Source organism: Desmodus rotundus, chromosome 11 (assembly GCF_022682495.2).
Source record: "Desmodus rotundus isolate HL8 chromosome 11, HLdesRot8A.1, whole genome shotgun sequence".
Classification (NCBI taxonomy): Eukaryota; Metazoa; Chordata; class Mammalia; order Chiroptera; family Phyllostomidae; genus Desmodus; species Desmodus rotundus.
In genome coordinates this window covers 51,582,288-51,596,158 of record NC_071397.1, presented here as the reverse complement: position 1 = coordinate 51,596,158, position 13,871 = coordinate 51,582,288, and the positions used below count along the sequence as shown (strand labels likewise).

Genomic DNA, 13,871 nt, shown 5'->3' with positions numbered 1-13,871 from the left:
TTACCATTCGTGGGAAAATATTTGACCCAAATACTCTCTGCTCCTTTGTGACATGGGTCATAACTCTATCACAGTGAGCTGTTCCCCTTCTCAACCACAGAGAAATATAATCCAGCCATTCCAAGTACACATAAATCCTGTTCTTTCTTTTATAAGCTCATATTTCAGCCTGAATCTTTTGTTTCTTTCTTGTCTTTTTTGATTCCCAAATGAGAAATGTTTCCCCCAATCCCATTTTTAATAGGATATCTGGTCCTAAAGCCAAATCTGGGAAAATTCTGACTGTTCATAATTCTGAAAAAGAACTTCTCTAATTCTCTCAGGATGACGCCTTATTAGGAACATCTAGAAGACACATGAATGACTGAGTGGATGGACTCGTTTCTTGTCTTCAATTGGATGTTTCACATGCAGACTCCTGGTATCCTTGCTTTATCATGTTGGGATAACAAAATCCACATACAGTAACTTTGGGGAAGTTGTACGATCGATCTATCTTATGACATTTTCCCCAAGTCTTGATAGAGCTCCTTTTCTCTCCCTGGAAAGACGATCTCATAGTTCCTCAAACATTTCTTTACAGGGGTCCCAGCCAGCTCTTGAAATGTTTCTGGCAGAATAATGATCTAAAAGCCTGATGCTTCTGGGGGAAGGTGTTCAGGACAAAGTAATATCTTAGCAAGTATAATTTCTATTGATTTTCTGACTCCCTCATTGAAGAAACAGAATTCCAAGGCATGAAGTTTACCATTTGAGTACCCATTAGAATTTCATTACACTTCAAAGCCATGTGATTTTTTAAATGAACTAGAAATGTTTGGTGAGATATATTCTTCCAAGTATTTCTTTGTGAGACAAGTTCTGACATTCAATGGATTCACTGTCTAATGCAACTCTGGAGAGAACCTAACTAGTGTAGATTAGCTAAATTTCATGAAGGCTTGTGTTACAAAGACAAATTTTGCTTTAGATAAAGTAAAAAGACTTTTAACAGTTCCTCCAATGTAGAAATAATAAGGAATTAGCAGGCTTTCTCAGTCAAAACTGGAAAATTCAATTGAAGTGAATTACTTGTGATACAATATATTTAGAATCATAAAAATAATAATTAGAAGTAAAATAATTCTTAGTTTAGGATATTTAGAAAAGTTGATCCCTGCAAGAAAGAGCACAGATGTGGTTCACAGGAAAGACATTAATGTTTGGGTCAGACAGAATTCAGTCATGTCATTTTTTTAATTAATGCCTTGAAATGTACCTGAACAGATGGTTAATTTGGGTGCTGTAAAAATGGACAAGACAAGAAGATAAAAGTTATTGTGCTCCCTGTGTAAGAAGTAGAAACACTGCAAAGTTATTCATATCTATTCTGTTCACTACACAGTTAATGTAAAAACTAAAGAACTAAAAATAATATTAGAAATATGTACTATGCAAATTTATTTAGCATAAAAATGTTTGAAAACCATGATTTGTAAATGAAGTAAAAACTATATTATTGCAATAATAAATATCTATCTATAAATGCATTTGAGAATAATTTGTGTGCTCAATTAAATATATCTAAAATATACTATAACAATCATTTTTAATTTAAAATATGATTATTAATATGCCAGGTAGATTAAAAAGTACATGTTACTTAAGTTAAAAAATGGTGTCACTAACATCAGACATATTTTTGGGTTGATTTTTCATTCTCGGTACAGCATACAACAGAAGGGTTTTTTTCGTATAGTTATATTGACTATGTAAGTTTTGAACTCATGACGGTAGCGTTGTCACACGTCATTTCACCAATGGGTCTGGACTGTTTTACAGTCCATTGGTGAAGTGCAAACTGAGCCCTTGGGCGCCCTACCTGTTAGCATGGAAGCAGAAATTCCTTTCTGCATTTTTGTCATCTCTAATCACGACATGACAACAAGAAGTATTTTGATTTGTTGTCTTGCAGATATAGTTCTTATTATTACTTATTGACACTTACTATCTTTCTCTTTTCACTTGTATCATCGCTAACCGCACGCATGAGGAGGCCTAGACTCTGGACCTCGGCCTCTTCAGTTCTAGGCCGCACAGAATCTTTAGCAGGATCTTTCTCAACTCTGTTGTGTTGCTTTTTCTCCTCTACTTAGGAATAGTTGGTAATTTTCTGTGTCAGATATAAACCTTTTATAAAACTTAAAGGAGCGTTAACACTCTCCTTCCATCTGACCCTTTCTCTTTTAGCAATCACATTTCTCCTCGCTCTTCGGGCAGTTTCTGTTGTGCCCAGTCCACCTGGCTGTGTTTAGCACAGGACTTGCTTCTGCTTCCTGCCTGTGCAGATGTCGCTCTTTGAAACTGTGGGAGCCCCTGCTTCTCGAGGCCATCAATTCCATCTTTAAATGGGTCCGTTAGAGAGCTTTTTCCTTGACTGACCCAAAATCAATTACAGTATAAGGTCTGTGACACTTTTTATAAGCTGTGGGAAAGGATCTCTTTATCTGACATACCCACATTTCCAAAGCCTGGCCACCCCTCCCCTCATTTCAGCACAACTACCACTCAAGCCTGATCACGCCCCCTACATGCAGCAAAGTGCCACCGATTATTTAACTAAGAAAACATTACATTTTATATGTTTATATATAATTGGTTAACTGATACAATGTTACGTGTTGTGTATCTTAGAATGACTTGGCTTTCTAAATATGTAATGTATTATTTTCTAGGTCATAGAAAAATTGGCATATTTAGTTCCTTGTTATGTGAAATTTCAAACAAATCAGGAAAAAAATTGATAGTTGTTCCTACATTTTATAAAGTGAATGTGAAAAAAAGATCTTGGCATTGTTAATACAAAAAAAAAAGAAAGACAATTACTATTTTCAAATAACCTATGTAGCCTGACCTTTTATTAATAATATCTGTACATTGTTAGCATCTCCAAATGTCCTTGCATTTTAAACTATTTTAAAAATTGTGTTTCCATAACAATTTTAATTGGATCCACTGTGATGCTATTTTAATCATGGTAATCAGCCACAACATATAATTAGATTTCAATCAGAAACTTTAATGCTATGTTATAATCTGAGAGTAGATACATAAAAATGTTATGTCTTTGTTTCTTCTCCTGACCTCCCTCTACCCTCTCAAGTGGACTTAAAAAGGGAGCAGAGGTTGCTTCCCATTTGCCCCAAACAATGTGAAAAATATTGTCCACGGGCAGCTAGACTTTTTGCTAAAGCTATTATTTCCCTTATGACCAATAAAATGGACTTATTTGTAGAATGGCCGCTTTGGGTTGCAAGTGCACCTCTGGGGCACAGTCGGCATGGTGGGGAGGGCGGTGCAGGTGGTGCAGGCGTGGAGGGAAGGTGGGAGGGCTCGCTCATAGCCCATGTAGCTCTACTCTGCTGCTTTCTGGGCCCTGAATCACCAGCTGTGAATTATTCGTTTTCAGTTCTTATTATTACTAGCTGTCTTTAAAGCCCAATTATATGGTCTTCCATTAATCATCGACGTAATTTTAGGAGTCAGAATGCATGAGGCTCAGAGCTAATTATGCATTCTATTATGCCTTTAGATATCTGGATGAAAGTCCTCTTCCAACACTCAATCTCTTCCCTGAAACTCATTTCCACAAGTGATGATTTAATGATCTATTTACTTTAAAGGTTTGCCTTTGGGGACAATGATTATCCTGGTTAGCTCATTTGAAAGAATAGACATTTTCTTTCATGGAAGGATGTCTTTAGAAAAATCATGTGGACTTAGAAAACATATTTAATACAAAACGTGTTGAAACGTGTGTTTTGACTATCCGCAGGTAGGGAGGACCCGCTGTGTCTCTGTCGCACACGAGAGCCACAGCGCCTACAATCTCAGATTCCATTGATCAAACACGGGAACCACCCAGCTGGGGAAGCAGTGCGCCCCAGGGCCAATTGCAGTTTGGGTGTTCCGAGTCAGTATGTGTGAGTAATAAAAGAAAGATAAAATGACAGAATTCTTACATGTGATGACTGCTTCTCAGTTTTCCCTGATCACTGAGGCCCTTCTGTTCATGTCACCTTATGGAAAACTGGCTTGGTAGGAATGCAGACCTATGCCTTTTAATTTGATCTCTTAATTTCGTTTCTACTCTGCACCTTTGAGAAACATCTGCCTTCAGTAATAACAGCCACGACTTCTTCGTATAGGTCATATACCTGATTATAATAAAGAGATAATTTCTTATGTTTCCAACAGCAGAGTGCAGTATTTTGCAAGGAGAGGTGCCTTCGTGAATTAGTATATATTCCTTTCTGTTAAAGGGTGCTTTTTTGTGCTCTTATAATACAGTTCAATCAGAACGTTTGCCAAACCCTTCTGTTATGAACTCTACATTAATATTTTCTAAAACTTAAGTCAGAAATATGACTTCAACCAACTTCTGGGTTTAGTGAGAACAAAAGCGAGGTGGATTTTAGGTAGGGAAGGACCGTCTCCTTCTAGATGTCAGTCTCCACCCCAGAGCCACATTTGCGGCAGAAGATCTCCTTGTTCTGGGTCAGGAAGCCTTCCCCCACCAAGGAGACTGAGCACCTCCCGCAGTTAAAGCACTCGCTGTGCCACTGGCGGTCCTGAAAGCAGATGAACTTGGCACCCTTGAGACCTGTAAAGGAATCGGAAGAAAAGAATAATCTTTTTTTACAGCGAATAGATTGAGCATTCTATCAGGAACTCTTTTAGGAACTGGATATACAGCAGGACTACATTGAGGCAAGTGACCAACAAAAAGAATGCTGCCCCCGTGACTTTGTGTCCATCTGGGAATGTCACCCATAAGCAAGTCCCACCATTGAGATCCAGTCTGAGTCCCAGTGAAATTTTTCCATAATTACACAAGTAGGTAGAATTTGGATATAAAAAACACATGTTTTCGGAAACAGATAAGGACTGCTAAGAGGGATAAGGCAGTGCAGTGCAGAGCAGTGGGAAGAGATGCTGAAGTACAGATATCTTTGTCCTTTCTTCCTTTGTGCTCTGGTTCCTGAGAGGCAGCATTAGGGTAAAGCAAAATAAATGTGTACTTCCTGGCCTCACATCTAATGTTTTGATGACATTTACTTTTCTTCCCTCCCTTTTTTTTCCACATTTAAATTTTACTTAGGACAAAGTCCCATGGTCATAGTGTGGTTTGGAACACAATTCCCAAAAGCCCCAGAGAGACAATTTCATCCAGATGATCACATAGGTAGCCTAACCTGACCTTATCACCTTGCCCAGAGACAACTCTGGCCCGGGCTTGCGGCAAAGGTCTGTGGATCTGATCACTGTGAGACCTGGCGGTCCAGTGATCAGTTTCCACGAAGTGCTTTGTCAGCCTCCACCACTTTGGCCTCACTTGAGCCGCAGTGTTTCTGGGAAAGGTAGAATCTGAGTCTTAGTGAGACACTATCTCTATATCCTTCACATGAATTCAGGCTACAGTTCAAGGAACTGATCGTGAGGAGCTGCAGAAAAGCAGAAATGTCTAGGAACTGGGAAGGGGTTGGGGTGACCTAAGTTTGTGTTGGGGTCTTTACTTATTTGCCAAGTTTTCTTTAAGTGGCCTTAGAGAAAACCCTCTTGTCACCCATGGAGTGAAGTTAAAATAATTCATGTGCCGATTTACATAGGATTTCCAAATATTCCGTTTGGGATGGTGAAGCAGAAAGAGTGAATAAGCATTCTATTTCAGATAAACTCTCCTTAATTTATTATAATGAATTTTTGTTTCCATCCTAGAAACATTATTTGATGTCTTTATATATAATTTACTAGGTCATAGATATATTTATATCAAATTTCTCTGCTTTCTTTGATTAAATTTATAGCTTGCTATTTATGATGCTATCATCACTTTCTAATAAATCAATAAAAAACCAATTAACTCTTTTAATGTTATTCAAAACATTCATAAGTTAACTACAAGAGTAATGTTCTCTATATATGTAAATTATCTGTTCATATGTTCATAAAATTAGTGATTACACATCTAGCATTTTGATGTTCATGAGTTTTTCTTGAGTTTATTAGTAATCCTTTACAAGTGATAAATTTAAAAACAATTCTAGAATTTTACAAAGAGGGAGAAAAACTGAAGCATCTGGTAGCAGGAATTTAAGAAAGGTCCGGCACAACATATGATGTTTGTAATTTTTTTCAATTTTAGGCATGCCTACTCCCTCAGGTTGTGAGGGTCCTTGGCAGTAAGAAAGTCATCCAGGAAACAGGTCTCCAGTACCTGTTTTTATCTGGCTTCATTTATTCCTGAAAATTCAGTAGAATGACAGCTAACATTCATTGAACACTTGAAAATATTCTGAATTCTAAATCAATTTTCTAAACCTTTTCCCTCCTAGTACTTCATACAGCTCTCACCTCACCTTCATGTGGTAGCTGGTATCACCAACCCCACTTTGCATACAAAAGTTGAAAGGGAGGTTTGACCACTTGTCCACATCCTCCAGCTGGTAAGTGGCAGATCTGGATTTAATCCTAGAACATCTGGTTCTAGAGCCTGTGCTTTTAACTTCACCAAATCAGGCCTGAATTTGTCTTTTGTAAAAAACATAACCTAAAACATTAGCATCCCTTACTGAAGAAATCATAATATTTGAAGCTCTTTGAATCAAAATTAACAGAAATGAAAGAAAGCTCAGATGTGATCGTATTCAACTTATTTCAGAAATGAGGCACTTGGGGGCCTCCGGTGTGACTGTTCCCCGCTGTCACACACTAGGTGGCCACAGAGGCATGGCCGAGGCACTCCAGTCCCTGGGCCAGGGCACTGCTCACTACATCAGGCCGTGTCACTCACCCCAGAAAGTCTGAGAGTTAGTCCTATGTTAGAGGACGAGAATAAATACATAGTTTTACCTTGAGTTTGTTCAGATGACTCAAATTCACTGTGATGGGATTAATTTTAAAAAAGTATATCTTATGACTTACAGATTTAGTTGATATAAAGTAGTATTTTGAAAACATTCAGGCAGAACCAAGATGGCGGCGTAGGTAGACACACTGCGCCTCCTCGCACAACCAGAACTGATGGAAAATCAAATGGCAGGGAAGTCCGACACCAAGGAGATAAAAAAGAAACATTCATCCAGACAGGTAGGAGGGGTGGAGACAGGCACCGGGGCGGAGAAGACTCGTGTTGCCGTGGAGGGACCAAGACTGGCGGAGAGTGGGACAAACGGGGCAGGCAGTCTGACCACTAGCAGATCCTGCAGCCCCACATTCGTGCACAGATAAACCTGGACGAATGGCAGGGAGTGAAGCAGACCGAGTAACCCAGGGCTCCAGCTCGGAGAAATAAAGCCTCAGACCTCTAATTGAAAGAGCCCATGGGGGTTGGGGCGGCAGCATGAGAGACTCCCAGCCTCACAGGAGAGGTCGTTGGAGAGACCCACAGGGGCCTAGAGCATGCACAAGCCCACCCACTCAGGAACCAGCACCAGAGGGGCCCAATTTGATTGTGGGTAGCATAGCCAGTGACTGAAAACCAGCAGAGAGCAGAGCAAGTGCCATTGCTCCCTCTCGGCCCCTCCCCCACATACAGCGTCACAGCTCAGCGACCAGCATTACCCTGCCCCGGGGAACACCTAAAGCTCCCCCCCCTTTAAGTAACAGAAGCACCAAGACAAAAAAAAAATGGCCCAAATGACAGAACACTTCAAAGCTCCAGAAATAATTCATCTAAGCAGCGAACAGATAGCCAGCCTATCAGATGCACAGTTCAAAACACTGGTAATTAGGACGCTCACAGAATTGGTTGAATTTGGTCGAAAACTAAATGAAAAAATGAAGGCTATGCTAAGAGACAAAGGAAAACATACAGGGAACCAATAGTGATGCGAAGGAAACTGGGACTCAAATCAATGGTGTGGACCTGAAGGAAGAAAGAAACATCCAACCAGAAAAGAATGAAGAAACAAGAATTCGGAAAAATGAGGAGAGGCTTAGGAACCTCCAGGACATCTTGAAACGTTCCAACATCCAAATTATAGGGGTGCCAGAAGGAGAAGAGGAAGAACAAAAAAATTGAAAACTTATTTGAACAAATAATGAAGGAGAACTTCCCCAGTCTGGCAAAGGAAATAGACTTCCAGGAAGTCCAGGAAGCTCAGAGAGTCCCAAAGAAGCTGGATCCAAGGAGGAACACACCAAGGCACATCATAATAACATTACCCAAGATGAAACAGAAGGAGAGAATCTTAGAAGCAGCAAGACAAAAGGACACAGTTACCTACGAAGGAGTTCCCATAAGACTGTCAGCTGATTTCTCAAAAGAGACCCTACAGGCAAGAAGGGGCTGGAAAGAAGTATTCCAAGTCATGAAAGGCGAGAACCTACATCCAAGATTGCTCTATCCAGCAAAGCTATCATTTAGAATGGAAGAGCAGATAAAGTGCTTCTCAGATAAGGTCAAGTTCAAGGAGTTCATCATCACCAAGCCCTTATTATATGAAATGTTAAAGGGACTTATCTAAGAAAAAGAAGATTAAAAAATAGGAACAGTAAGAATGACAGAAAACTCACAGTTATTAACAACCACACCTAAAACCAAAACAAAAGAAAACTAAGCAAACAACTAGAACAGGAGCAGAACCACAGAAATGGAGATCACATGGAGGGTTATCAATAGGGGATTGGGATGGGGAGAGGGGGGGAAAGGTACAGAGAATAAGTAGCATAAATGATAGGTGGAAAATAGACAGGGGGTAGGGTAAGAATAGTGTAGGAAATGTAGAAGCCAAAGAACTTATAAGTATGACCCATGGACATGAACTATAGGGGGGAATGTGGGAGGGAGGGGGTGGGCAGAGTGCAGTGGAGTGAGGGGGGGAAATGGGACAACTGTAATAGCATAATCAATAAATATATTAAAAAAAGAAAACATTCAAATGTAGTTCCTTAGGGTCACATATTGTTTGCATGAATATGCAACTTTCAGAAGATAAATATGTGGCATTATAAGAATTCCCTGTGGTACATTAGTTAAAACAGCTCAATTGTAAAGGAGCACTGCTGTAGGACTTATATGTAAGTTTAAGAATTAGATAAAAACATATTGAAGTGAGTTTGAACTTTTGCTGGCATTTTAGTCTCTGGTATCTCTCAGTCACAGAGCCAAAAGAAGATTAAGATAATTATCAAAAGACTGATTATTCTAAATTAAATACATAATCTTCCATCTGGATTACGTTTGGGTCAAATCTCTACTTCCTGATCATCCTTTTATTACATGCAGAACAATGTGGTTTTTCTGTGGTCTGAACCTTAAAAAGCTGGGATCAGGGATTGACCTGCAGAACATCCATGAGAAAAAAAAATTGCTTAAGCACGTGAATCTGCTATATATCAGAATTGAAGCTCATCAGGTTCAGGGCTCATGTAGGCTCTTTGCAGATGAGTATTAGCCATTTCAGTCCCCAGAAAGTTTTCAAATCCTTTCTGAGTCATTTAATTTTTTCATTTCTTCATGGAAGCTCTCCCCCCACTTTTTGTGACTAATTCAAGAAAAGTGTTCTAAAATAAGTTGACTGAATCTTTTGGGTTGTGATTGCTGATCCTACCAAGTAGATTTCGGAGGTCCAGGTGCTACTGCATTTCTGTATACTCTATTTTCTAGATAAAATCAGTGAAGACAGTGGCTTATTCTCTTGACTGCAGGAGTTGCAGATGTGGAAAAGGCAGGAGGCAGAGTGGAGTCCAAGCTCTGGAGCCGAAGCTTTGGAGAGTTCAAGCTTTGGAGTCTGATTGTAGGGAATTGCCAAAGCAAGTCCTTGAAGGGGCTGGAAGGTAATGTATGTGAGTGATGAAAACAAGGTGTGAGGAGCAGAGAGGACACCTCCTACACAATGGGGCAGCCACTTAGCTCCGTGACACAGGGACCTGGCTCATTCTGACAGGATTTTACATTACATTACATTATACTCTTTCCAAACACGTGCAGGCCAAACAAGACGTGGCTGTTGGCCAGATGCATCCTGCGGGCCACTGTTCGATTCTGCAAAACGTGGTGCCCCGTGTAGACGAGTAGGACTGTACTCTGATCCCAGGCCACTCTCCATCTCCACTGCCTGCCACGCTAGGTTGGCAGCAAAACCGTCCTCCTTCTTTACAGATTCATGAAGACTCAACTTTCATTTTGTGATATACTTAAAGATGGAGGAGAAGGAGAGGGATATAATAATCTTTAACTCCATGTTACATAAACTGAAATAGAAGCTATAATCTGAGAGTCCTAGGAATGGGGAGTTCCTCCACATTATTCAGTGACTATAAATTGTCTAAAAGAATAGCTGCTGGGTTTCTCAGGGGCGATGTTAGCTTTAGTTCTTTTCCTGTAGTAGAAGCATTTAGAAGGGTCCCAGAGGAAAACATAGTGCGCTTTTTTTACCTTGAAAATCTACGTAACACAGTGATTTAGTGTTCATGTTATGTACAAATCACGTCGCAAGTACTTTGTTTCTTCAGCCGAAGGCTGCCTTGTTTTACTTCATCTATTCGTAACTAAAACTTATGGCAAGGGAAAAGGGAGTAAAGAGAACTCACTTGTTAGAAGCATATTAAAATGAAGTTTAATCAATTCCTAACTTATTCATCCTAATTAGTACAGCTCTGGATTTTTGTACAACACCTACACTTAATTAAAACTTTTTCCATTTTAAGCCCCCTTCACCCTCGTTTGGAATTAAGCAGGATTTTGATTTCCAAGCACCCCTCCCTCCCACTCAAATCCTTAAAAGTTTTGGCTCAGATTAGGCTTCCTCATGAAGGTCTTCTCTGACTTCTCAGTTCATCCTGTCTCCTCTCTCCCTGAACTATTACTTTAATTGAGCGTCAGTACTGTTAGGTTCAGCATTAATTACTCTCTATAGAACATAGTGACCCTAATTATACTCTATACTTAATTCGAGCAGTTTGTGTAATGTTTGTATTTACACACTTTGTGTTTATCTCAAAAAGAAACATAAGGAGAAGCTTACCCATTTTTTATCTTGCATTGTCGAATTGAACTACATAGCATTGACATAGCCATGGCTGTCTCGTGGGAGGACTGTATGAAAGACTCACCGGTAATGGGTCTGGTGCAGGCCGCACACTTTTTGGCATAAAGGTGGTCGTAGCAGTCCAGGCAGAATGGATAACCGTCTCTGGACATGAACTCTTCTTCACAGAGCTCTTTCCTACAGCCACTACACAGAAAACACTCTTTGTGCCATGGCTGGTCCCGAAATGTTATCCCACCTGAAGTTATCACCTGCCAAAGGATTACAAACAAGGTAGTAACTATGGGAGCCGTGTTGTGATTCTCTTCCACGTCCACAAGTGGTTCTTTGGGCTCCTCGACCACTCTGTGTCAGGCTGTCCTTTCCCTATGGTTGTTTTGAATTGCTATGGAAAGCAAGAAGCTATAGGGATTAAATGGAACTGGTGATAAATATCCTAATTTTTCTCCCATAGTGGAGCAGAAAAGAAGAGGGCCTTGATGGATCCAGAAAGATGAAAAAGAAAGTTGGCTGTGACTTTGTTCATCTTTCTATGACTTTGTTGTTGGTCTTCAAAGATCTGTCATTACAACTAAGACATTTTCTATCCTGTGTTCCAGGTTTACCTTTTAAGGATGCTAAAAACAAACAAACAAACAAACAAAAAAGCTTCCCCCCACCTTGAACACTTTACTCCAAGTTCCACACTATCCAGCAGTAACAACCTTGAATGGAATTGATAAGCACCATTATCTGCTAATTATGGCTAAAACTTCTTAAGTGTTTTTTAGTCCTCAGTTAAGGAATGACCTGTAACTATTCTCAACATCTGTCTGTACACAGTAGGGATTCTTGCCTTTACCCCTTAAAAGATGAGCAACTACTTGGGGTTAGAGTGGGTGTCACTTGCCAGGATTACACAGAACTAGCCTTCATCTCTGCACAATCTGACTGCACAGCCCGTGTGCTTAAACATTATTACAATACTGAGGCAAGATAACTTCGCAATGGTAACAGTTAAGTCCGTATTGAATGAATAAATGAATGAACACCAAGAGGAAGAAGTGTTTGGAAAGCAACCCCAGGGCTGTATGCAGCACAAAAGGAGTGCTGTGAGCCCGTGTGAGTTTTCCACGTCAGGACTCGAAGTAAGGAGCACTGGGTGCACGTTCAGCCTCAACGTGCGACGTGCTATTGTTTTGTCAGAGGTGGTTATTGTTCTTCCATAGTATAATATTTTTCTAAACCAGTTTAATCCATGGATTCTACTTTTTCTACATTTAAAAATGCAGAGACATCTTTATTTAGAATCAGATGGGTGAATACGGGATAACTCTTCTTGTGGAAGAATTTTTAAGTCATAGCATCTTTCAGAAAACCACGGCTGTTGACCTGCAGCAGCTGTGGAACTTGGAATGTGTTCATGTCTTAGAATGACTGACACAGTGTTGTATCTGAGATGACTCTGGTAACCTTTGCATTTAAATTAACTAGATCCAAAAATGTAGAGCCTATTCCAGGTCTTCAATCATATCACTGACAAATTTTAAAAATGTTATTCAACAGAGGGTTTTTAAATAATTATTCTAAAGACATTTTAAAATCTAACAACAAATATCTAAAAAATTAAAGGTATTAGAAAGAAAATTTATTTTTCCTAAAGGAAAGAAAAACTATACTAAGTAAATGAGAGACGTAATGATGTGTGAGTGAACACGAGCAATTTAAAATACTCCCTGCTGCCTTCAGATGCCTTACATGAGGCCCAGCAGGGTTCAAGAGCCCTTTCATTTGTTTGGTCAAATGATTAGCAGACAATGCTTAAGAGACTCCAACTTGAAAAAATGTGTTCACAGCAAAATAAAACGAGACACACTGCAAAAACTGTTTAATTAGGGAGAAGACACTCTGGAACATTGAAAGTAGTTTGCTTGTGTTCCTTCAGATAGATTCCCAGAAGTGGGATCGCTGGGTCAAAGGGCAGATCCATTTTCAATTTTTGAGGTATGTCCATACTGCTCCCTACAGTGGCTACATCAATCTGCATTCCCACCAACAGTGCAACAGGGCTTCTCTACATCCTCACCAGCACTTCCGCTTGTTGAATTATTGGTGATGGCCATTCTGACAGGAGTGAGGTGATATCTTATTGTGGTTTTAATTTGCATTTCTCTGATGATTAGTGATGTTGAGCAACTTTTCATATGTCTATTGGTCATCTGTATGTCCTTTTCGGAGAAATGTCTATTTCGAACACTAATTCGAAAGAACATAAGCACCTTTATGTTTATTGCAATGTTATTTACAATTGCCAAGATATGAAAGCATCCTAAGTGTCCATCAGTAGATGAGTGGATAAAACAAGTACAAGGCATTTACTCAATAGAATACTACTCAGCTGTAATAAAAAGAAGAAAGTTTTACACTTTTCGACAGTGTGGATGGACCTGGAGAACTTTATGCTAAGTGAAATAAGCCAGTCAGAGGAAGACAAATACCTTATGATTTCACTCCTATGTGGAATCTAATGAACAACTGAACTAACAAGGAAAATGGGGACAGACTCATAGATGGAGAGCAGGATGACAGCTAGCAAGGGGGCAAAGGGATTGAGCAAAAAGGAGAAAGGACTCATGGACATGGACGACAGTGTGGTGATTCCTGAGGGCAGGGGATATGAGGAGACTAAATGGTAATGGAAAAAAATACTTAAGGATTAAATTTTAAAAAATTTCATGACAATCAGAAAAATATTTGCTTGTGATTATGTTCCTTTCGAAGAGGCAGGTGGGCTAAAACGACTCTAATATCCAAGCTTCATTTTTACTACTGATTATTCCCAGGATTTAGATCAAGTTT

The 13,871-nt window shown here is 39.6% G+C and overlaps 1 protein-coding gene across 1 annotated transcript in view; it reads right to left on the bottom strand.

The window, feature by feature from the left end:
• Positions 1 to 4,078: 4,078 nt before the first annotated feature.
• Positions 4,079 to 13,871, bottom strand: part of FHL5 (four and a half LIM domains 5) — a 31,953-nt gene continuing 22,160 nt past the window's right edge. Inside the window, exons 6-7 of the mRNA XM_024552249.4 lie at positions 11,098 to 11,284; positions 4,079 to 4,642 (exon numbers count right to left, since the gene is read on the bottom strand). Of these exons, the coding sequence (XP_024408017.1) occupies positions 4,479 to 4,642; positions 11,098 to 11,284 (351 nt within the window). The 3' untranslated portion in view covers positions 4,079 to 4,478. The remainder of the gene's footprint in view (positions 4,643 to 11,097; positions 11,285 to 13,871) is intronic.